The 24,236-nt window shown below is 52.6% G+C and overlaps 1 protein-coding gene across 2 annotated transcripts in view; it reads right to left on the minus strand.

The window, feature by feature from the left end:
- Positions 1-8,630: 8,630 nt before the first annotated feature.
- Positions 8,631-24,236, minus strand: part of LOC122542694 (protein LBH-like) — a 36,340-nt gene continuing 20,734 nt past the window's right edge. For both annotated transcript variants that reach the window (XM_087984112.1, XM_087984113.1), the window contains one exon: positions 8,631-11,959. In XM_087984112.1, the coding sequence (XP_087840238.1) occupies positions 11,838-11,959 (122 nt within the window). In that variant the 3' untranslated portion in view covers positions 8,631-11,837. The remainder of the gene's footprint in view (positions 11,960-24,236) is intronic.

The following is a 24,236-nucleotide window of genomic DNA, read 5'->3' on the forward strand; positions in this document are numbered from 1 at the left end:
GGGCACTATGGGGTAATTTAGCATGGCCAATCCACCCTAACCTGCACATCCCTGGGCACTATGGGACAATTTAGCACGGCCAATCCACCCTAACCTGCACATCCCTGGGCACTATGGGGTAATTTAGCATGGCCAATCCACCCTAACCTGCACATCCCTGGACACTATGGGACAATTTAGCATGGCCAATCCACCCTAACCTGCACATCCCTGGGCACTATGGGGTAATTTAGCATGGCCAATCCACCCTAACCTGCACATCCCAGGACACTATGGGACAATTTAGCATGGCCAATCCACCCTAACCTGCACATCCCTGGACACTATGGGACAATTTAGCACGGCCAATCCACCCTAACCTGCACATCCCTGGACACTATGGGACAATTTAGCACGGCCAATCCACCCTAACCTGCACATCCCTGGACACTATGGGACAATTTAGCACGGCCAATCCACCGTAACCTACAGTGTGGGAACAGGCAGCTTTGGCCCACTCGGACACGGGGAGAATGTACAAACTCCACACAGACAGTCGCCCGAGACTGGAATCGAACCTGGGACCCTGGCGCTGTGAGGCAGCGGTGCTAACCACTGAGCCACTGTGCCGCCATTCTGAACCGAAAGAAAAGTTCTCTCTCAGCCTTGAATGTCCTGATGTCCCGGCCTCGACAGCCCTCTGCGGTAAAGAACTCCACAGACTGACTCCTCGCAGACAGAATATATTCCTCCCCGTCTCTGTCTGCAATGGGTGACTCCTTAGTCTGAGATGGTGTCCCTCTGGGCCTAGACTCTCCCACACGAGGGGAAACACCCTCCCCACATCTCCCCCTGTCAAACCCCCTCAGAATCCTGTACACTTCAATAAGGTCGCCTCTCATTCTCCTAAACTCTAATGAGGACAGGCCTGATGTAGCCATCCTCTCATCATTAGACGGTCCCTCTGTGTCCAGGATGAGAGAGACCCAGCGGTCGACTCACTTTGCTGTATCTGTGGAGGGGTGAGGTGGAACCACAGTGAGGGGGAAGGGGCATACACCTCCGAGTCAGGTCATCCTGGGAAAACGTCTTCAATCTCACTGAAAGAGAGAGGCCCGTTGCTGATCACCTTGGCGTTCCTCTGATCAGGACCGGTGCAAGAGTGCCAAATTTCGCACAATCACAACGGTTTATAGCAGCCACCATGTGGAGGTGCCGGTGTTGGACTGGGTTGGGGACAAAGTCAGAAGTCACATGACACCAGGTTATAGTCCAGCAGGTTCATTTAAAATCACAAGAGCGCTGCCCCTTCAACAGGTTCACCTATTAGACTATAACCTGGTGTCATGTGACTTAGAGTTATAGAGTCATAGAGTCGTACAGCACAGACACAGACCCTTCTGCCCAACCCGTCCATGCCGACCAGATATCCCAACCCAATCTAGTCCCACCTGCCAGCACTTGATCCATAACTTTCTAAACCCTTCCTATTCATATACCCATCCAGATGCCTTTTAAACGCTGTAATTGTACCAGCCTCCACCACTTCCTCTGGCACGTACCACCCTCTGCATGAAAATGTTGCCCCTTAGGTCCCTTTTATATCTTTCCACTCTCGCCCTAAACCTATGCCCTCTAGTTCTAGACTCCCCCACCCCAGGGAAAATACTTTGTCCATTTACCCTATCCATGTCTCTCATGATTTTATAAACCTCTATAAGGTCACCCCTCAGCCTCCGACACTCCAGGGAAAACAGCCCCAGCGTATTCAAACTCTCCCAATAGCCCAAATCCTCCAACTCTGGTTAGCACTGCTGCTTCACAGCACCAGGGTCCCAGGTTCGATTCCAGCCTCGGGTGACTGTCTGTGTGGAGTTTGCATGTTCTCCCCGTGTCGGTGTGGGTTTCCTCCGGGTGCTCCGGTTTCCTCCCACAGTCCAAAGATGTGCAGGTTAGGGTGGATTGGCCATGGGAAATTGTCTACAGTGTTAGGTATTAGTCAGAGGGGGTTGGGTTACTCTTTGGAGGGTCAGTGTGGACTTGTTGGGCCGAATGGCCTGTTTCCACACTGTAGGGAATCTAATCTAAAAAAGATCCTTGCAAATCTTTTCTGAACCCTTTAGACAAGGTTCCCCATGGGAGACTAGTTAGCAAGGTTAGAGCTCATGGAACACAGGGAGAACTAGCCATTTGGATACAGAACTGGCTCAAATGTAGAAGACAGAGGATGGTGGTGGAGGGTTGTTTTTCAGACTGGAGGCCTGTGACCAGTGGAGTGCCACAAGGATCGGTGCTGGGTCCTCTACTTTTCGTCATTTATATAAATGATTTGGATGTGAGCATAAGAGGTACAGTTAGTAAGTTTGCAGATAACATGTAACACTTTATAGTGCAGGGAGAAAATGTTAGTGAGTTTTGAGAAGATTTGTAGCTCAGGTTGAGGTTCTGGATGTAGGTTTGCTTGCCGAGCTGGAAGGTTCGTTTTCAGACATTTCGTCACCATACTAGAGTGGTTAGCCAATCTGCCCAATCAAGCAGTCCAGCAATCTTCAGTGAGCCTCCAGATGAAGCACTGGTGGTGTAGCCCACTTTCTGTTTGGGTTTCCTTGGGTGGTAGAGAACAATATCAGAGACCTATCAGTAGCCTTTTTCCCTTCCCCTCCTACTTTCTGCAGGCCCACTTGGAGATTTCCCTGGGAGTCTGCAGAGCCTAAGGTTCCCTGTCGTTATCTCCATGGCAATGTCTCAGCCAATCAGAGCCCACTCGTCAGCCTGTCAGCATCCTTTCCTCCTGTATTGTGGCTGTCTGAAATTTGGCATTCTTGCACGTGTCCAGATGAATCTGGAGAAGAGTTTCTTTTCAGAAGCTGGGCTCTCTTTTCGACAATATCCGAAATGCGTTTGTCACGCAAAGTGAGGATTGGGCACCTCTCCCACCCCCACCACCCAACCCCTCCAATCAAATGTTTTTCGGCTAGAGTGGAAGGTTTTGGATTTGAATATGTTGTTTTGTCTTCCCTTCTGGTTAAGGGCGTTTAGAGAGCCCTTATGTTGGCTTTCAATGGGGGGGGTTCCGAGTACAGAAGCAGCGGTGAGTTGCTGCAGTTATGCAGGGTCTTGGTGAGGCCACTCCTGGAATATTGTGTGCACGCTTGGTCTCGTTTTTTCCGAGGAAAGCCCACTCTCGCTCTCGAGGGAGTGCAGTGAAGGTTTCCCAGGCTGATCCCTGGGATGGTGGGACTGATGTATGAGCAGAGGTTGACTCGGTTAAGAATGTTTTCACTGGAGTTCAGGCGAATGAGGGGGAGACCTCATAGAGACTTAAAGACTAGCCAGGGTAGATGCAGGGAGGACGGTCCCGATGGTGGGTATGTCCAGGACCAGGGGGTCACTGTCCGAGGATTTGGGGGTGGACCGTTTAGGAAGGAGATGAGGAAACATTTCTTCACCCAGAGAGCAGTGAGCCTGTGGGATTCAGTACCACAGGAAGTAGCCACAACATTAGATTAGATTAGATTCCCTACAGTCTGGAAACAGGCCCTTCGGCCCAACAAGTCCACACCGACTCTCCGAAGAGTAACCCAACCAGATCCATTTCCCGCTGAGTAATGCATCTAACACTATCGGCAATTTAGCACGGCCAATTCACCCTGACCTGCACATCTTTGGACTGTGGGAGGAAACCCACGCAGACACGGGGAGAATGTGCAAACTCCACACAGACAGTCGCCCGAGGCTGGAATCGAACCCAGGTTAGCACTTGAGGCAAATGAGGTCAAAGGTTGCGGGGAGAAAGCCGGGTTAGCTTATTGATGATGGTGACGCATGGTGAAGGAGGCTCGAAGGGCCGAATGGCCTCCTCCTGCCCCTATTTAGGTGTTTCCATGATGATGGGTGTATGGAATTGAAGTACAGATCAGCTACGTTCAGTCTCAATTGGCAGAGCTAGTTCCAGGGGCTGTGAGATCACAAGAAAAAGGAATAGGAGGAGGCCATTCTGCCCCTTGAGCCTGCCCTGCCATTCATTAGGATCGCAGCTGACCCGACAGCCCTCATGTCCACTTTTCTGGCTCTTTCCCATGGTTCCCTGACTGATCAAGAATCTCTCTCAAATGGGCGGCACGGTGGCTCAGTGGTTAGCACTGCTGCCTCCCAGGGACCCGGGTTCAATTCCCGCCTCAGGCAACTGTCTGTGTGGAGTTTGCATGTTCTCCCCGTGTCTGCGTGGGTTTCCTCCCACAGTCCAAAGATGTGCAGGTCAGGGTGACTTGGCCATGGGAAATTAACCGTAGTGTTAGGTGAAGAGGTAAATGTAGGGGAATGGGTCTGGGTGGGTTGCTCTTCGGAGGGTCAGTGTGGACTTGTCAGGCCGAAGGGCATGTTTCCACACTCTAAGTAATCTAATCTAAATACTGTATATACAAGGACTCTGCCTCCTGGTGGACTGTAGCTGTAATTGCTGGCTCTGATTCTCGGAGGCCACTCCACCCCTCCGTTGTTCAACAATGGCCTCTCTGACCTCTCCACCTTCCTTCCTACCTCCCGATAACCTTTCACCCCCCCCCCTCACTCAGCACCTCTACCTTCAAAATATTCCGAGACATTGCTTCCTTTTGGGGAAACCAATTTCCAAACACTCCACCGACAGAGTAAGCTGTTTCCCCATCCCCATTTTAAATGGGCGCCCCCTTATTCTTAGAGAGTGACCCCCAGTTCTAGATTGTTCCACAAGACAAACCGTCCTTTCCACATCCAACCGGTCAAGTCCCCCTCAGGGTCTGAGGTGTTTCAGCCATTCTCTCCTGCCACACTCTGACCTAATACCCCCGGCTCCCTGAAGCCTCCGAGAGAAGGGATTCCTCCTTATCCCTGCGTTAAGATTAGATTGGATTACCTATAGTGTGGAAACAGGCCCTTCGGCCCAACCCGCCGAAGCGCGCCCACCCAGACCCATTCCCCTACATTTACTCCTGCACCTAACGCTACGGGCAATTTAGCATGGCCAATTCGCCTAACCTGCACATCTTTGGACTGTGGGAGGAAACCGGAGCACCCGGAGGAAACCCACACAGACACGGGGAGAATGAGCAAACTCCACACAGACAGTCGCCAGAGGCGGGAATTGAACCCAGGTCTCTGGCGCTGTGAGGCAGCAGCGCTAACCACCGTGCCGCCCATTAAAGTGGGTGGCCCTTTATTCTGAGGCTGTGCCCGTGAGGGAGAGCATTCTCTCAGCATTGACCCCGTCGAGCCCTGATATGTTTCAATGAGTTCACTCCTCATTCTTCTAAAGACCAGGGAGCAGGGTCGCAACTGCTTTAAGGTTTGCTCATAAGACAATCCCTCCAAACCAGGAGACAGGTTGAGTGGGTTAGGATTGTTTTCATTAGAAAAAAGGAGATTGAGGGGGAAGACCTGACTGAGGTTTACAAAACCATGAAGGGGATAGACAGGGTGGATAGAGACCAGCTTTTTCCCAGGGTGAGGGATTCAATAACGAGAGGTCACGCTTTCGAGGTGAGAGGTGAAAAGTTTAAGGGGGTTACACACGGCATGTACTTCCCACACAGAGGGTGGTGGGTGCCTGGAATGTGTTGCTAGCAGAGGCAGGCACGGTAGATTCATTTAAGATGCGTCTGGACAGATGCATGAGTAGGTGGGGAGCAGAGGGATACAGATGCTTAGGAATTCACCGACAGGTTTAGTCAGTGGGTTTTGATAGGTCAGGCTCGGAGGGCTGAAGGGCCTGTTCCTGGACTGTAAATTTTCTTTGTTCTTTGTTCAGGAGGTGGGGTCATCCCAGTGATTCTGGGACCGAATGGCCTCCTCATTGACCTTCGACCTCAAGGAGAGAGAGAAGACTGCCTTCCGATGTTGGACATTTAATGTCCAGGAGGAAAACTCACTTGGCAGGTGGAGGGCAGATGGTTTTTCTGGTCCCTCTCTCAGTTCAAAGCCATGATTTGGAGGTGCCGGTGTTGGACTGGGGTGGATAAAGTTAAAAATCACACGACACCAGGTTATTGTCCAACAGGTTTATTTGGAAGCACTAGCTTTCGGAGCACTGCTCCTTCATCAGGTAGCTACCCAACAGAGGAGCAGCGCTCTGAAAGTTAGTGCTTCCACATAAACCTGTTGGACAATAACCTGGTGTTGTGTGATTTTTAACATTGTAAAGATAGGCTATTTACCTCCTTCCCCTGAGGAATGCAGGAAGTCTTTAACCCCCTCTAAGGATGCAACACAAACCTACCACTTTGTAAAAGGTTTATCTTTACTCATTCACAGGTTGCCTTCCAGACTAGGGTTTATTCCTGACACAAGGGATTTTGCCCACAATGTCGATTCTCCTGCTCCTTGGATGTTGCCTGACCTGCTGCGCTTTTCTAGCACCACACCCTTGACTCTGATCTCCAGCCCTCACTTTTGCCCAGCGTTTCTTGCCCTCCCTAATTGCTCAAGGGTCAGTGCAGAGTCAGCCACATCACTGTGGGTCTGGAGTCACGTGTAGGCCCAGACCAGGTAAAGATGACAGTTTCCTTCCCTAAAGGACATTAGTGACAATTGATTCCTGGTCATCATTAGATCCTTAACTCCACATATTTTATTAAATTCAGATTTCACCATCTGCCGTGGTGGGATCTGAGCCTGGGTTCCTTGGATTAACGGTACAGCGATAATACCTCTAGACCATCACCTCCCCAATATACAGGTGCTGTTTGACCCTACGATGCTAAATGAGTTTATAAATCAGTTTAAAAAAGGCCATTGTGGAGGAGGCACTCCTCCTGGTGGACTGTAGCTGTAATTGCTGGCTCTGATTCTCAGAGGCCACTCTGCCCCTCTGGCATTCAATAATAGCCCCTTTCACCTCTCCACCTCCCTGCCTACCTCCCAATAACCTTTCCCCCCACTCCCCAACGACTCAGCACCAATCTGTCCACTGCTACCTACCTTCAAAACATTCCGAGGCTTTGCTTCCTTTTGGGGAAGGAAGTTTCCAAAGACTCCACTGACAGAGAAAATTGTCCCCATTTTAAATGGGCGCCCCCTTGTTTTTAAAGAATGACCCCCCGTTCTAGATTGTTCTACAAGACGAACTGTCCTTTCCACATCCACCAGGTCAAGTTCCCCTCAGGGTCTGAGGTGTTTCAGCCATTCTCCCCTGCCACACACTGACCCAATAACCTCCAAATGGTCATCCGTCAACTGGGAGATCCAGAGGACATTCAACTGTGGAGGGCATTGCAGTCAAGCACCAACCCCTCCCCCCACCTCTCATTTCAAATAATTGTTTGGCAAAGGATGTTGCCAGGGTTGGAGGATCTGAGCTACAGGGAGAGGCTGAACAGGCTGGGGCTGTTTTCCCTGGAGCGTTGGAGGCTGAGGGGTGACCTTATAGAGGTTTATAAAATCATGAGGGGCGTGGAGAGGGTAAATAGATAAAGTCTTTTCCCTGGGGTGGGGGAGTCCAGAACTAGAGGGCATAGGTTAGGGTGAGAGGGGAAAGATATAAAAGAGAGCTAAGGGGCAACTTTTTCACACAGAGGGTGGTACGTGTATGGAATGAGCTGCCAGAGGAAGTGGTGGAGGCTGGTACAATTACAGCATTTAAGAGGCATTTGGATGGGTATATGAATAGGAGAGGTTTGAAGGGATAGGGGACTAGATTGGATTGGGATATAAAGTCGGCATGGATGAGTTGGGCCGAAGGATCTGTTTCCATGCTGTACATCTCTATGACTCAGCAAGTAGATGGAAAATGAGCGCTGGCTTTTATTTCAAAGAAAATGGAATATAAATATAGGAATACTTTACTAAAGCTCTACGAGGCCCTAGTCAGACCACGGCTGGGATACCGTGAATCATCTTGGGCCGTTAAGGATAGATATCCTGGAGGCGGTCCAGAGAAGGTTCACTCGGCTGATCCCGGGGATGGAGGGAGTGTCTTATGAGGAGAGGGGGAGTAGGTTGGACCTGTCCTCATCGGGATTTAGGAGAATGAGAGGTGACCTTATTGAAGTGTACAAGATTCTGAGGGGGTTTGACAGGGGGAGATGTGGGGAGGGTGTTTCCCCTCGTGTGGGAGAGTCTAGGCCCAGAGGGGCACCATCTCAGAGTAAGGGGCCATCCATTGAAGACAGGGATGGGGAGGATTACCTTCTCTCCGAGGGGAGGGAATCTGTGGAATTCTTTACCGCAGAGGGCTGTCAAGGATGGGCCATTCAAGGCTGAGAGGGAGAGAGATTTTTAGTCAGGAAGGGGAATCGTGGGAAAAGGCAGGAAGATGGGGTTGGGGATGATCAGATTCAGCCACGGTCTCATTGAATGGCATAGCAGGGCCCGAGGGGCTGAACGGCCCACTTCAGCTCCAATACCTTCTGGTCTTATTGTCGGATGGAGTGTGAACTTGTGAACTGTTGCTGAGCTGACAATTCTGAGTCCTTTGTGCCCCGAACAATGAGGCGAGCCCTCCGTGCTCTTCAAACAGCGAGACATCTCGTGACAACGCTGTTGAAATGGGATTGTAGCAGGCCATTCAGCCCATCGAGTCCACACCGACCCTCCGACGAACAGCAACCTCTGACCTGTGCCACCCCCTCTCCCATCAGAAAACAAACTTTAAAATGAACGATGCAACAATTCAGCACTTTAACAGAATCGAAGTCATTCCTTTAATGCAGAAACAGATTAACATTCAGGGATTTTAACAAGCACCACGTCTCTACAGTTTCCGGTCTCTATAGCAATTCTATTTCATGCAAGCAGAATAATTATGGGTTATACTGAGACACACTCAAGATTTAAGAGGTACACTGCATTACAATTAGAAAAAGTTCAAGTATCTCTTAACCTGCATCCTATTCAGATCTTGAACACTGCCACCAGTGGGCAACGTCACAGTGACTCTGTGTGTGTGTGTGTGTGTGTGTGTGTGTGTGTGTGTACATGTGTGAGTGTGTGTGACTGTGTGTGTGTATGTGTGTGTGTACATCTGTGAGTGTGTGTGACTGTGTGTATGTACATCTGTGAGTGTGTGTGACTGTGTGTGTGTTTATGTGTGTGTGTACATCTGTGAGTGCGTGTGACTGTGAGTGTGTACATCTGTGAGTGTGTGTGACTGTGTGTGTGTGTACATCTGTGAGTGTGTGTGACTGTGTGTGTGTGTTTATGTGTGTGTGTACATCTGTGAGTGTGTGTGACTGTGTGTGTGTGTACATCTGTGAGTGTGTGTGACTGTGTGTGTGTGTGTTTATGTGTGTGTGTACATCTGTGAGTGTGTGTGACTGTGAGTGTGTACATCTGTGAGTGTGTGTGACTGTGTGTGTGTGTATGTGTGAATACAAAAATATTAACAAAGGGTCTGATGCTGGTTAAAACCAAACATGCATGTGTGTGTGCATGCATGTGTGTGTATATGTGTGTTTGTGCGAGTGTGTGTGTGATAGAGAGAGCACAGGTATGTGTGTGTGAGTGTGAATGTGTGAGCGTGTGTAAGTGTGTGTGACTGTATGTGCATGAGTGTATGTGCGTGTTTATGAGTGCGTGTGTGTGTGAGTGCATGTGCATCTGTGTGTGTGTGTGTACGTATGAACGTGTGTCTGTGTGTGTGACTACCTGTGCTTGTGTGTGTGTGAGCATGTGTAGCAGTGTGTGTGTGTGTGTGTGAGCATGTGTAGCAGTGTGTGTGTGTGTGTGTGTGAGCATGTGTAGCAGTATGTGTGTGTGTGTGTGAGCATGTGTAGCAGTGTGTGTGTGTGTGTGTGTGTGAGCATGTGTAGCAGTGTGTGTGTGTGTGAGCATGTGTAGCAGTGTGTGTGTGTGTGTGTGTGAGCATGTGTAGCAGTGTGTGTGTGTGTGTGTGTGTGTGTGAGCATGTGTAGCAGTGTGTGTGTGTGAGCATGTGTAGCAGTGTGTGTGTGTGTGTGTGTGTGTGTGAGCATGTGTAGCAGTGTGTGTGTGTGTGTGTGAGCATGTGTAGCAGTGTGTGTGTGTGTGTGTGTGTGTGTGAGCATGTGTAGCAGTGTGTGTGTGTGTGTGTGTGTGTGTGTGAGCATGTGTAGCAGTGTGTGTGTGTGTGTGTGTGTGTGTGTGTGAGCATGTGTAGCAGTATGTGTGTGTGTGTGAATGTGAGTTAGGGAGCTTCTGAAATTGCTCCATTCTACCACAAATCATTCGGTTTACAAATTGCATGACAGCCGAAGTTTGGTTTTAACCAGCATCAGACCCTTTGTTAATACTTTCGTATTCACTCCTGAGATAAAGGCTTCGCCAACATTTATTGGCCCGTCCCTAATTGCCCCCTTGAGAAGGTGGGGGTGAGCTGCCTTCTTGAACCGCTGCAGTCCGTGTGCTGTGGGTAGACCCACAATGCCCTGAGGGAGGGAATTCCGGGATTTTGACCCAGTGACACTGAAGGAATAATGATATATTCCCATTTCAGGAAGGTGAGTGGCTGCAGGGGGAATGGTGTTCCCAAGTATCTGTTGCCCCTTGTCCTTCTGGATGGAAGTGGTCGTGGGTTTGGAAGGTGCTGCCTGAGGATCTTTGGTGAATTTCTGTAGTGTGTCTTGTATTATAAATGAATAGATCTGAGGAAGGATCACTGGACCTGAAAGGTTAACGCTGCTTTCTGTCCACAGATGCTGCCAGGCCTGCTGAGTTTTTCCAGCAATTTCTGATTGCGTTACCTGGAGCAGGACCCAGGTTGATGTACTCTTAGAAGATTTGATCGAGGCGTTTAGAAACACGAAGGGTTTTTTGACAAAGCAGAGGAGGAGCAGTTCCCTTAGACACAAGAGAGTAAAAACTAGAAACTGTCAGTAGTGTCCGTGGACACAGAAACAGAGTAAACATTTCTGAATGATGAGCGTTCCTCAGAATCAAAACAGACAAAGCTGATCTGGGACAAGGAGGCTCCTTGGGGAGTTGCTGTAATCTAGGATGGGTTCTGACCAAATCGATGGAAGCAAGTTCAGCACCCAACGTTACAATGGCGAGTGGGGGAGCAGTGTCCGGATTCTGGGGAAAGAGCAGAGATCAAAGGGGGGAAAAGACTAAAAGGTGGGGTCAAGCCTGCGGTCCAATCAGTAAATGGCCCAGCACACTAAAGGGGCAGAATGGCCGACTCCTGCATTCATTTGAATCTTAATGGGAAACCGATCTATTCAAGTGGGCTATCGTTGGCACCATGGACTGAATGGTCTGCTTCCACACTTTGAGAGATCACCAGAGATTAGATCATATGATTCTGGAGCCCTACCCAAAGAGGGGGATAGCAGCGGGGTGGTGATCAATGGATCTGCTGTCCCTTGTCCTCCCTCCATGCTGGATCACACCAGAGAATCTATTCCATTCTACAGTGCAGACAGAGGCCATTCAGCCTATTGAGTCCACACCGACCCTCCAAAGGGCATCCAGACCTATCCCCCCTACCCTGTAACCCTGCATTTCCCCATGACTAACCTGCACACCCTTGGACACTATGGGGCAATTTCCCATGGCCAATCCACCCTAACCTGTGCATCTTTGGGCTGTGGGAGGAAGCCCACGCAGACACGGGGAGAACATGCAAACGCCATGTAGACAGGCGCCCGAGGGTGGAATCGAACCCGGGCCCCTGGTGCCGTGAGGCAGCAGTGCTAACCCACTGAGCCACCATGTCACCAAGACGCTCACGGCCTAGAGTGTGAGCTGATGAGTGAAGGTCCCAGAGCCAGAGCCAAGCTGACACGTAAAGATGGAGGGGTCAGGGGTCAGGAAGGTCATCCGAATCTTTTATTGGGCGGGAGGGGTTTGGAATGTTGATGGTGGGCTTTGCACCCTCCGTCCAGGAGCTGATTCCTTCACAACCAACCTCAGGAACGGGACACCATTCTCAGTTCCTCACTTCGCCAACCCCCACACCCCCCCTCCTCGGCCTGGGGTAGGCTCACGGCCTCGGCTGCCCCACCTCTCTCCGTCTCCGCCTCTTCCTCTCCTGGGGAAAGAAACACAACATGAGGAGGGAGTTGTGGACGATGCCGCTCGCTCTGACACAGGGACATCCCGGGGAGACGGTGGGGGGGATCCTATCGAAGATACTTCACCGGGGCACCGCATGCACAAGCCGACACCAGGCCCTGACCCAAACCCCCCTCGATTCTGGGAATACTCATCCGTGTCTTCAAACCCCTCCAACTCCTCACCCCTCACTATCTCCGTAATCCCTCCGTCACCTCACCCCTCGCTATCTCCGTAACCCCTCCGTCACTGCACCCTCACTATCTCCGTAATCCCTCCATCTCCTCACCCCTCACTATCTCCGTAACCCCTCCATCACCTCACCCCTCACTATCTCCATAATCCCTCCATCACCTCACCCCTCACTATCTCCGTAACCCCTCCATCACCTCACCCCTCACTATCTCCGTAATCCCTCCATCACCTCACCCTCACTATCTCCATAATCCCTCCATCTCGTCACCCCTCACTATCTCCGTAATCCCTCCGTCACCTCACACCTCACTATCTCCGTAACCCCTCCGTCACCTCACCCCTCACTATCTCCATACTCCCTCCATCACCTCACCCCTCACTATCTCCGTAATCCCTCCGTCACCTCACCCCTCACTATCTCCGAAATCCCTCCGTCACCTCACCCCTCACTATCTCCATAATCCCTCCATCACCTCACCCCTCTCTATCTCCGAAATCCCTCCGTCACCTCACCCCTCACTATCTCCATAATCCCTCCAACTCCTCACCCTCACTATCTCCGTAATCCCTCCGTCACCTCACCCCTCACTATCTCCGTAATCCCTCCAACTCCTCACCCCTCACTATCTCCATAATCCCTCTGTCACCTCACCCCTCACTATCTCCATAATCCCTCTGTCACCTCACCCCTCACTATCTCCGTAATCCCTCCATCTCCTCACCCCTCACTATCTCCATAATCTGTCCATCACCTCACCCCTCACTATCTCCATAATCCCTCCATCACCTCACCCCTCACTATCTCCATAATCCCTCTGTCACCTCACCCCTCACTATCTCCATAATCCCTCCATCTCCTCACCCCTCACTATCTCCATAATCCATCCATCACCTCACCCCTCACTATCTCCGTAATCCCTCCATCACCTCACCCCTCACTATCTCCATAATCCCTCCGTCACCTCACCCCTGACTATCTCCGTAATCCCTCCGTCACCTCACCACTCACTATCTCCGTAATCCCTCGGTCACCTCACCACTCACTATCTCCGAAATCCCTCCATCTCCTCACCCCTCACTATCTCCATAATCCCTCTGTCACCTCACCCCTCACTATAGTCGTAATCCCTCCATCACCTCACCCCTCACTATCTCCGTAATCCCTCCATCACCTCACCTCTCACTATCTCCGTAATCCCTCGGTCACCTCACCACTCACTACCTCCGAAATCCCTCCATCTCCTCACCCCTCACTATCTCCGTAATCCTTCCGTCACCCACCCCTCACTATCTCCATAATCCCTCCGTCACCTCACCCCTCACTATCTCCGTAATCCCTCTGTCACCTCACCCTCACTATCTCCATAATCCCTCCATCTCCTCACCCCTCACTATCTCCGTAATCCCTCCATCACCTCACCCCTCACTATCTCCGTAATCCCTCGGTCACCTCACCACTCACTATCTCCGAAATTCCTCTATCTCCTCACCCCTCACTATCTCCGTAATCCCTCTGTCACCTCATCCCTCACTATCTCTATAATCCCTCCATCACCTTACCCCTCACTATCTTCGTAATCCCTCCATCTCTTCACCCCTCACTATCTCCGTAATCCCTCCATCTCCTCACCCCTCACTATCTCCGTAATCCCTCTGTCACCTCACCCCTCACTATCTCCATAATCCCTCCATCACCTCACCCCTCACTATCTCCGTAATCCCTCTGTCACCTCACCCTCACTATCTCCATAATCTCTCCGTCACCTCACCCCTCACTATCTTCGTAATCCCTCCATCACCTCACCCCTCACTATCTCCATAATCCCTCCATCTCCTCACCCCTCACTATCTCCATAATCCCTTGGTCACCTCACCCCTCACTATCTCCGTAATCCCTCCATCACCTGACCCCTCACTATCTCCATAATCTCTCCATCTCCTCACCCCTCACCATCTCCATAATCCCTCCATCTCCTCATCCCTCACTATCTCCGTAATCCCTCCATCTCCTCATCCCTCACTATCTCCGTAATCCCTCCGTTACCTCACCCCTCACTATCTCCATAATCCCTCCGTCACCTCACCCCTCACTATCTCCATAATCACTCCATCTCCTCACCCCTCACTATCTCCATAATCCCTCCATCACCTCACCTCTCACTATCTCCGTAATCCCTCCGTTACCTCACCCCTCACTATCTTCGTAATCCCTCCATCACCTCACCCCTCACTATCTCCATAATCACTCCATCTCCTCACCCCTCACTATCTCCATAATCCCTCCATCTCCTCACCCCTCACTATCTCTGTAATCCCTCCATCACCTCACCCCTCACCTCACTATCTCCATAATCCCTCCACCTCCTCACCCCTCACTATCTCCATAATCCCTCCATCTCCTCACCCCTCACTATCTCTGTAATCCCTCCATCACCTAACCCCTCACCTCACTATCTCCATAATCCCTCCACCTCCTCATCCCTCACTATCTCCGTAATCCCTCTGTCACCTCATCCCTCAATATCTCCGTAAACCCCTCAATCACCTCACCCCTCATTATTACTGTAACGCCCTTCCTCACCCCTCCCTATCACTGTAATCGCTTCCCTCACTCCTCCCTATCTTTGTATCCCCTCCATCATCCCTCCCTATCTCTGTAACGTCCTCCATCACCCATCACAATTTCTGTAACCCACTCCCTCATCCCTCCCTATCTCTGTAACACCCATCCCTCATCCCTCCTTATCTCTGTAACCACTCCATCACCACTCCCTATCCCTGTACCCCCTTCCCTCACCCCTCCCTATCTCAGTAACCACTCCCTCATCCCTCCGTATCTCTGTAACCCACTCCCTCACTCCTCCCTATCTCTGTAACCCCCCTGTCTATCTCTGTAACCCACTCCCTCACCCCTCCCTATCTCTGTAACTCCCCTCTCTATCTCTGTAACCCACTCCCTCACCCCTCCCTATCTCTGTAACCCCCTCCATCACCCCTCCCTATCCCTGTAACCCCCCTCACTCACCCCTCCCTGTCTCTGTAACCCACTTCATCACCCCTCCCTATCTCTGTAACCACCATCTCCCATCCCTCCCTATCTCTGTAACCCCCTACCCTCACCCCTCCCTATCTCTGTAACCCACTCCCTCACCCCTCCCTATCTCTGTAACCCCCCTGTCTATCTCTGTAACCCACTCCCTCACCCCGCCCTACCTCTGTAACCCCCCTCCCTCATCCCTGTCTATCTCTGTAACCTCCTTCTCTCACCCCTCCCTATCTCTGTAACACCCCTCACTCAACCCTCCCTATCTCTGTAACCCCCCTCCCATACCCCTCCCTATCTCTGTAAACCCCCTCTCTCACCCCTCCCTATTTCTAAAACCCCCTTCTCTCACCCCTCCCTATCACTGTAACCCCCTCCATTACCCCTCCCTATCCCTGTAACCCCCCTCACTCATCCCTCTCTATCTCTGTAACCCCCTCCATCATCCCTCCCTATCTCTGTAACCCCCCTCACTCACCCCTCCCTATCTCTGTAACCCCCCTCCCATACCCCTCCCAATCTCTGTAAACCCCCTCTCTCACCCCTCCCTGTCCCTGTAACCCCCCTCTCTCACCCCTCTCTATCTCTGTAACCCACTCCATCACCCCTCATTATCTCTGTAACCCCCTCCATCAGCCCTCCCTATCTCTCAACCCCCCCCTTTCTCACCTCTCTTTATCTCTGTAACCCACTCCATCATCCCTCCCTATCTCTGTAACCTACTCCATCATCCCTCCCTATCTCTATAACCCCCTTCCCTCACCCCTCCCTGTCTCTGTAAACCCCACGCTCACCCCTCCCTATCTCCGTAACCCCCTCCATCATCCCTCCCTAACTCTGTAATCCACTCCCTTACCCCTCCCTATCTCTGTAACCCACTCCATCACCCCTCCCTATCTCTGTAACCGCCCCTCTCTCACCCCTCCCTATCTCTGTAACCCACTCCCTTACCCCTCCCTATCTCTGTAAACCCCCTCCCTCACCACTCCTATCTCTGTAACCCCCCTCTCTCACCCCTCCCTATTTCTGTAACCCACTCCCTCACCCCTCCCTATCTGTAACACATTCCATCACCCCTCCCTATCTCTGTAAGCCCCCTCCCTCACCCCTCCCTATCTCTGTAACACTTCTCACTCATCCCTCCCTATCTCTGTAACCCACTCCATCAACCCTCCCTATCTCTGTAACACCCCTCTCTCACCCCTCCCTATCTCTGTAAATAACTCCCTCACCCTTCCCTATCTCTGTAACCCACTCCCTCACCCCTCCCTAACTCTGTAACCCCCCTCCCTCACCTTTCCCTATCTCTGTAACCCCCACTCCCTCACCCCTCCCTAACTCTGTAACCCCCCTCCCTCACCCCTCGCTATCTCTGTAACCCCCCTCTCTCACCCTTCCCTATCTCTGTAACACACTCCAACACCCCTCCCTATCTCTGTAACCCACTCCCTCACCCCTCCCTATATCTGTAACCCCCCTCCCACACCTTTCCCTATCTCTATAATCCCCCCTCCCTCACCCCTCCCTATCTCTGTAACCCCCCTCCCTCACCCTTCCCTATCTCTGTAACCCACCTTCCTATCTCTGTAACCTCCCTCTCTCACCCCTCCCTATCTCTGTAACACACTCCATCACCCCTCCCTATCTCTGTAATCCCCATCTCTCACCCCTACCTATCTCTGTAACCCCCCTCCCTCACCCCTCCCTATATCTGTAACCTCCTCACTCACACCTCACTATCTCTGTAACCCCCCTCTCTCACCCCTCCCTACCTCTGTAACTTCCCTTTCTCACCCCTCCCTACCTCTGTAACCCCCTCCCTCACCCTTCCCTATCTCTGTTAACCACTCCATCACCCCTCCCTATCTCTGTAACCCCCCTCTCTCACCCCTCCCTATCTCTGTAACACACGCCATCATCCCTCCCTATCTCTGTAACCCACTCCCTCACCCCTCCCTATATCTGTAACCCCCCTCCCTCACCTTTCCCAATCTCTGTAACCCCCACTCCCTCACCCCTCCCTAACTCTGTAACCCCCCTCCCTCACCTTTCCCTATCTCTGTAACCCCCCCTCCCTCACCCCTCCCTAACTCTGTAACCCCCCTTCCTCACCCCTCCCTATCTCTGTAACCCCCCTCTCTCACCCTTCCCTATCTCTGTAACACACTCCATCATCCCTCCCTATCTCTGTAACCAACTCCCTCACCCCTCCCTATCTCTGTAACCCCCTCCCTCGCCCCTCCCTATCTCTGTAAGCCCCTCTTTCACCCCTCCCTATCCCTGTAACCCACTCCCTCACCCCTCCCTATATCTGTAACCCCCCTCCCTCAACTTTCCCTATCTCTATAATCCACCCTCCCTCACCCCTCCCTATCTCTGTAACCCCCCTCCCTCACCCTTCCCTATCTCTGTAACCCACCTTCCTATCTCTGTAACCTCCCTCTCTCACCCCTCCCTATCTCTGTAACCCCCCCTCCCTATCTCTGTAACCCACTCCATCACCCCTCCCTATCTCTGTAATCCCCATCTCTCACCCCTACCTATCTCTGTAACCCCCCTCCCTCACCCCTCCCTACCTCTGTAACCTCCTCACTCACACCTCCCTATCTCTGTAACCCCCCTCTCTCACCCCTCCCTACCTCTGTAACTTCCCTTTCTCACCCCTCCCTACCTCTGTAACCCCCTCCCTCACCCCTCCCTATCTCTGTTACCCACTCCATCACCCCTCCCTATCTCTGTAACCACCCTCTCTCACCCTCCCTATCTCTGTAACACACTCCATCATCCCTCCCTATCTCTGTAACCCACTCTCTCACCCTTCCCTATCTCTGTAACCCCCTCCTTCGCCCCTCCCTATCTTTTTAAGCCCCTCTCTCACCCCTCCCTATCTCTGTAACACACTCCAACACCCCTCCCTATCTCTGTAATTCACTTCCTCACCCCTCCCTATCTCTGTAAACCTCCTCCCTCACTCCACCCTATCTCTGTAACCCCCTCCATCACCGCTCCCTATCTCTGTAACCCAGTCCATCACCCCTCCCTATCTCTGTAACCCCCCTCTCTCACCCCTCCCTATCTCTGTAACCCCCCTCTCTCACCCCTCCCTATCTCCATAACCCCCCATTCTCACCCCTCCCTATCTCTGTAACCCCCTCACTCACCCCTCCCTATCTCTGTAACCCCCTCCCTCACCCCTCCCTATCTCTGTTACCCACTCCATCACCCCTCCCTGTCTCTGTAACCCCCTCTCTCACCCCTCCCTATCTCTGTAACACACTCCATCATCCCTCCCTATCTCTGTAACCCACTCCCTCACCCTTCCCTATCTCTGTAACCCCCTCCTTTGCCCCTCCCTATCTCTGTAAGCCCCTCTCTCACCCCTCCCTATCTCTGTAACACGCTCCAACACCCCTCCCTATCTCTGTAATTCACTTCCTCACCCCTCCCTATCTCTGTAAACCTCCTCCCTCACCCCACCCTATCTCTATAACCCCCTCCATCACCGCTCCCTATCTCTGTAACCCACTCCATCACCCCTCCCTATCTCTGTAACCCACTCCCTCACTCCTCCCTATCTCTGTAACACCCCTCACTCACTCCTCCCTATCTCTGTAACCCCCCTCCCATACCCCTCCCAATCACTGTAAACCCCCTCTCTCACCCCTCCCTGTCCCTGTAACCCCCCTCTCTCACCCCTCTCTATCTCTGTAACCCACTCCATCACCCCTCATTATCTCTGTAACCCCCTCCATCAGCCCTCCCTATCTCTCAACCCCCCCTTTCTCACCTCTTTATCTCTGTAACCCACTCCATCATCCCTCCCTATCTCTGTAACCTACTCCATCATCCCTCCCTATCTCTGTAACCCCCTTCCCACACCCCTCCCTATCTCTGTAACCCCCCTCTCTCACGCCTCCCTATCTCTGTAACCCTTCCTCTCTCACCCCTCCCTATCTCTGTAACCCACTCCATCACCCCTCCCTATCTCTGTAACCAGCCCTCTCTCACCCCTCCCTATCTCTGTAACCCACTCCCTTACCCCTCCCTATCTCTGTAAACCCCCTCCCTCACCACTCCTATCTCTGTAACCCCCCTCTCTCACCCCTCCCTATTTCTGTAACCCACTCCCTCACCCCTCCCTATCTGTAACACATTCCATCACCCCTCCCTATCTCTGTAAGCCCCCTCCCTCACCCCTCCCTATCTCTGTAACACTTCTCACTCATCCCTCCCTATCTCTGTAACTCCCCTCCCACACCCCTTCCTATGTCTGTAACCCCCTCCCTCACCCCTCCTTATCACTGTAACCCACTCCATCAACCCTCCCTATCTCTGTAACACCCCTCTCTCACCCCTCCCTATATCTGTAAATAACTCCCTCACCCTTCCATATCTCTGTAACCCACTCCCTCACCCCTCCCTATATCTGTAACCCCCCTCCCTCACCTTTCCCTATCTCTGTAACCCCACTCCCTCACCCCTCTCTAACTCTGTAACCCCCCTCCCTCACCCCTCCCTATCTCTGTAACCCCCCTCTCTCACCCTTCCCTATCTCTGTAACACACTCCATCATCCCTCCCTATCTCTGTAACCCACTCCCTCACCCCTCCCTATCTCTGTAACCCCCTCCCTCGCCCCTCCCTATCTCTGTAAGCCCCTCTCTCACCCCTCCCTATCTCTGTAACACACTCCAACACCCCTCCCTATCTCTGTAACCCACTCCCTCACCCCTCCCTATATCTGTAACCCCCCTCTCTCACCTTTCCCTATCTCTATAATCCACCCTCCCTCACCCCTCCCTATCTCTGTAACCCCCCTCCCTCACCCTTCCCTATCTCTGTAACCCACCTTCCTATCTCTGTAACCTCCCTCTCTCACCCCTCCCTATCTCTGTAACTCCCCCTCCCTATCTCTGTAACCCACTCCATCACCCCTCCCTATCTCTGTAATCCCCATCTCTCACCCCTACCTATCTCTGTAACCCCCCTCCCTCACCCCTCCCTATCTCTGTAACCTCCTCACTCACACCTCCCTATCTCTGTAACCCCCCTCACTCACCCCTCCCTACCTCTGTAACTTCCCTTTCTCACCCCTCCCTACCTCTGTAACCCCCTCCCTCACCCCTCCCTATCTCTGTTACCCACTCCATCACCCCTCCCTATCTCTGTAACCCCCCTCTCTCACCCCTCCCTATCTCTGTAACACACTCCATCATCCCTCCCTATCTCTGAAACCCACTCCCTCACCTTTCCCTATCTCTGTAACCCCCCTCCCTCACCCCTCCCTAACTCTGTAACCGCCCTCCCTCACCCCTCCCTATCTCTGTAACCCCCCTCTCTCACCCTTCCCTATCTCTGTAACACACTCCATCATCCCTCCCTATCTCTGTAACCAACTCCCTCACCCCTCCCTATCTCTGTAACCCCCTCCCTCGCCCCTCCCTATCTCTGTAAGCCCCTCTCTCACCCCTCCCTATCTCTGTAACCCACTCCCTCACCACTCCCTATCTCTGTAACCCCCTCCCTCGCCACTCCCTATCTCTGTAAGCCCCTCTCTCACCCCTCCCTATTTCTGTAACCCACTCCCTCACCCCTCCCTATATCTGTAACCCCCCTCCCTCACCTTTCCCTATCTCTATAATCCACCCTCCCTCACCCCTCCCTATCTCTGTAACCCCCCTCTCTCACCCTTCCCTATCTCTGTAACACACTCCATCATCCCTCCCTATCTCTGTAACCAACTCCCTCACCCCTCCCTATCTCTGTAACCCCCTCCCTCGCCCCTCCCTATCTCTGTAAGCCCCTCTCTCACCCCTCCCTATCTCTGTAACCCACTCCCTCACCCCTCCCTATCTCTGTAACCCCCTCCCTCGCCACTCCCTATCTCTGTAAGCCCCTCTCTCACCCCTCCCTATTTCTGTAACCCACTCCCTCACCCCTCCCTATATCTGTAACCCCCCTCCCTCACCTTTCCCTATCTCTATAATCCACCCTCCCTCACCCCTCCCTATCTCTGTAACCCCCCTCCCTCACCCTTCCCTATCTCTGTAACCCACCTTCCTATCTCTGTAACCTCCCTCTCTCACCCCTCCCTATCTCTGTAACCCCCCCTCCCTATCTCTGTAACCCACTCCATCACCCCTCCCTATCTCTGTAATCCCCATCTCTCACACCTACCTATCTCTGTAACCCCCCTCCCTCACCCCTCCCTACCTCTGTAACCTCCTCACTCACACCTCCCTATCTCTGTAACCCCCCTCTCTCACCCCTCCCTACCTCTGTAACTTCCCTTTCTCACCCCTCCCTACCTCTGTAACCCCCTCCCTCACCCCTCCCTATCTCTGTTACCCACTCCATCACCCCTCCCTATCTCTGTAACCACCCTCTCTCACCCTTCCCTATCTCTGTAACACACTCCATCATCCCTCCCTATCTCTGTAACCCACTCCCTCACCCTTCCCTATCTCTGTAACCCCCTCCTTCGCCCCTCCCTATCTCTGTAAGCCCCTCTCTCACCCCTCCCTATCTCTGTAACACACTCCAACACCCCTCCCTATCTCTGTAATTCACTTCCTCACCCCTCCCTATCTCTGTGAACCTCCTCCCTCACTCCACCCTATCTCTGTAACTCCCTCCATCACCGCTCCCTATCTTTCTAACCCACTCCATCACCCCTCCCTATCTCTGTAACCCACTCCATCACCCCTCCCTATCTCTGTAACCCCCTCTCTCACCCCTCCTTATCTCTGTAAATCCCCTCCCTCACCCCTCCCTATCTCTGTAACCCCCCTCTCTTACCCCTCCCTATCTCTGTAACCCCCCTCTCTCACCCCTCCCTATGTCCATAACCCCCCATTCTCACCCCTCCCTATCTCTGTAACCTCCTCACTCACACCTCCCTATCTCTGTAACCTCCTCACTCACACCTCCCTATCTCTGTAACCCCCCTCTCTCACCCCTCCCTACCTCTGTAACTTCCCTCTCTCACCCCTCCCTACCTCTGTAATCCCCTCCCTCACCCCTCCCTATCTCTGTTACCCACTCCATCACCCCTCCCTGTCTCTGTAACCCCCTCTCTCACCCCTCCCTATCTCTTTAACACACTCCATCATCCCTCCCTATCTCTGTAACCCACTCCCTCACCCTTCCCTATCTCTGTAACCCCCTCCTTCGCCCCTCCCTATCTCTGTAAGCCCCTCTCTCACCCCTCCCTATCTCTGTAACACGCTCCAACACCCCTCCCTATCTCTGTAATTCACTTCCTCACCCCTCCCTATCTCTGTAAACCTCCTCCCTCACCCCACCCTATCTCTATAACCCCCTCCATCACCCCTCCCTATCTCTGTAACCCACTCCATCACCCCTCCCTATCTCTGTAACCCACTCCCTCACTCCTCCCTATCTCTGTAAACCCCTCTCTCATCCCTCCCTATCTCTGTTAACCCCTCTCTCACCCCTCTCTATCTCTGTAACCTCCCCCACACCCCTCTCTATCTCTGTAACCCCCTTCTCTCACCCCTCCCTATCTCTGTAACCCCCCTCTCTCATCCCTCCCTATCTCTGTAACCCCCCTCTCTCACCCCTCCCTATGTCCATAACCCCCCATTCTCACCCCTCCCTATCTCTGTAACCTCCTCACTCACACCTCCCTATCTCTGTAACCTCCTCACTCACACCTCCCTATCTCTGTAACCCCCCTCTCTCACCCCTCCCTACCTCTGTAACTTCCCTCTCTCACCCCTCCCTACCTCTGTAATCCCCTCCCTCACCCCTCCCTATCTCTGTTACCCACTCCATCACCCCTCCCTGTCTCTGTAACCCCCTCTCTCACCCCTCCCTATCTCTTTAACACACTCCATCATCCCTCCCTATCTCTGTAACCCACTCCCTCACCCTTCCCTATCTCTGTAACCCCCTCCTTCGCCCCTCCCTATCTCTGTAAGCCCCTCTCTCACCCCTCCCTATCTCTGTAACACGCTCCAACACCCCTCCCTATCTCTGTAATTCACTTCCTCACCCCTCCCTATCTCTGTAAACCTCCTCCCTCACCCCACCCTATCTCTATAACCCCCTCCATCACCCCTCCCTATCTCTGTAACCCACTCCATCACCCCTCCCTATCTCTGTAACCCACTCCCTCACTCCTCCCTATCTCTGTAAACCCCCTCTCTCATCCCTCCCTATCTCTGTTAACCCCTCTCTCACCCCTCTCTATCTCTGTAACCTCCCCCACACCCCTCTCTATCTCTGTAACCCCCTTCTCTCACCCCTCCCTATCTCTGTAACCCCCCTCTCTCATCCCTCCCTATCTCTGTAACCACCCTCTCTCACCCCTCATTATCTCTGAAGCAAACTCCCTCACCCCTCCCTATCTCTGTAACCCCACTCCCTCACCCCTCCCTATCTCTGTAACCCTCTCCATCACCCCTCCCTATCCCTGTAACCCATCCATCACCCCTCCCTTTCTCTGTAATCCCCTCCATGACCTTTCCTCTTCCTACTTCCTGGTCTTGCCTAAACGTGACTCCAGACCCACAGCAGTGTGATTGGCTGTTGGTTGCCTTCTCAAATGGCCGAAGGAAGGCACTCAGTTCAGGGGTCAATTAGAGATGGAGCACACCCTTGTCCTGGCCAGGAAAGAATAAAAACGCATCTGTTACCCTGTTCCTTTCTCAGGATGAAGTCGCTCCCTTGTGTCCGGTGGGGGTACACCCGTTGGTAATGGGGGATAAGGGTGGGACTGGAATTTTGGATCTTCTAGAACTTTCAGCAGGACGTCCAGACCTGCCCATGTGGCATTATGGGTAAGGTACCACTTAGATAGTAAACGGGACGGTGGGGGGGGAGAGGGAGGCTTAGGGAAGGGTGTGGTTAACACAGATAGAGTGAAAAAGAAATTTCTCATTGCCGTTCTCTCACTGTGGACGGTAGTTTCTGAGGATCTTTGGTGAGTTGCTGCAGCGCATCTTGTAGATGGTACACACTGCTGCTACTGAGTGTCAGGAGGTGGAGGGAGG

The sequence above is a fragment of the Chiloscyllium plagiosum genome, unplaced genomic scaffold (assembly GCF_037043375.1).
Source record: "Chiloscyllium plagiosum isolate Xiang-an unplaced genomic scaffold, Cpla_swu_hap1 HiC_scaffold_47, whole genome shotgun sequence".
NCBI classification, from domain to species: Eukaryota; Metazoa; Chordata; class Chondrichthyes; order Orectolobiformes; family Hemiscylliidae; genus Chiloscyllium; species Chiloscyllium plagiosum.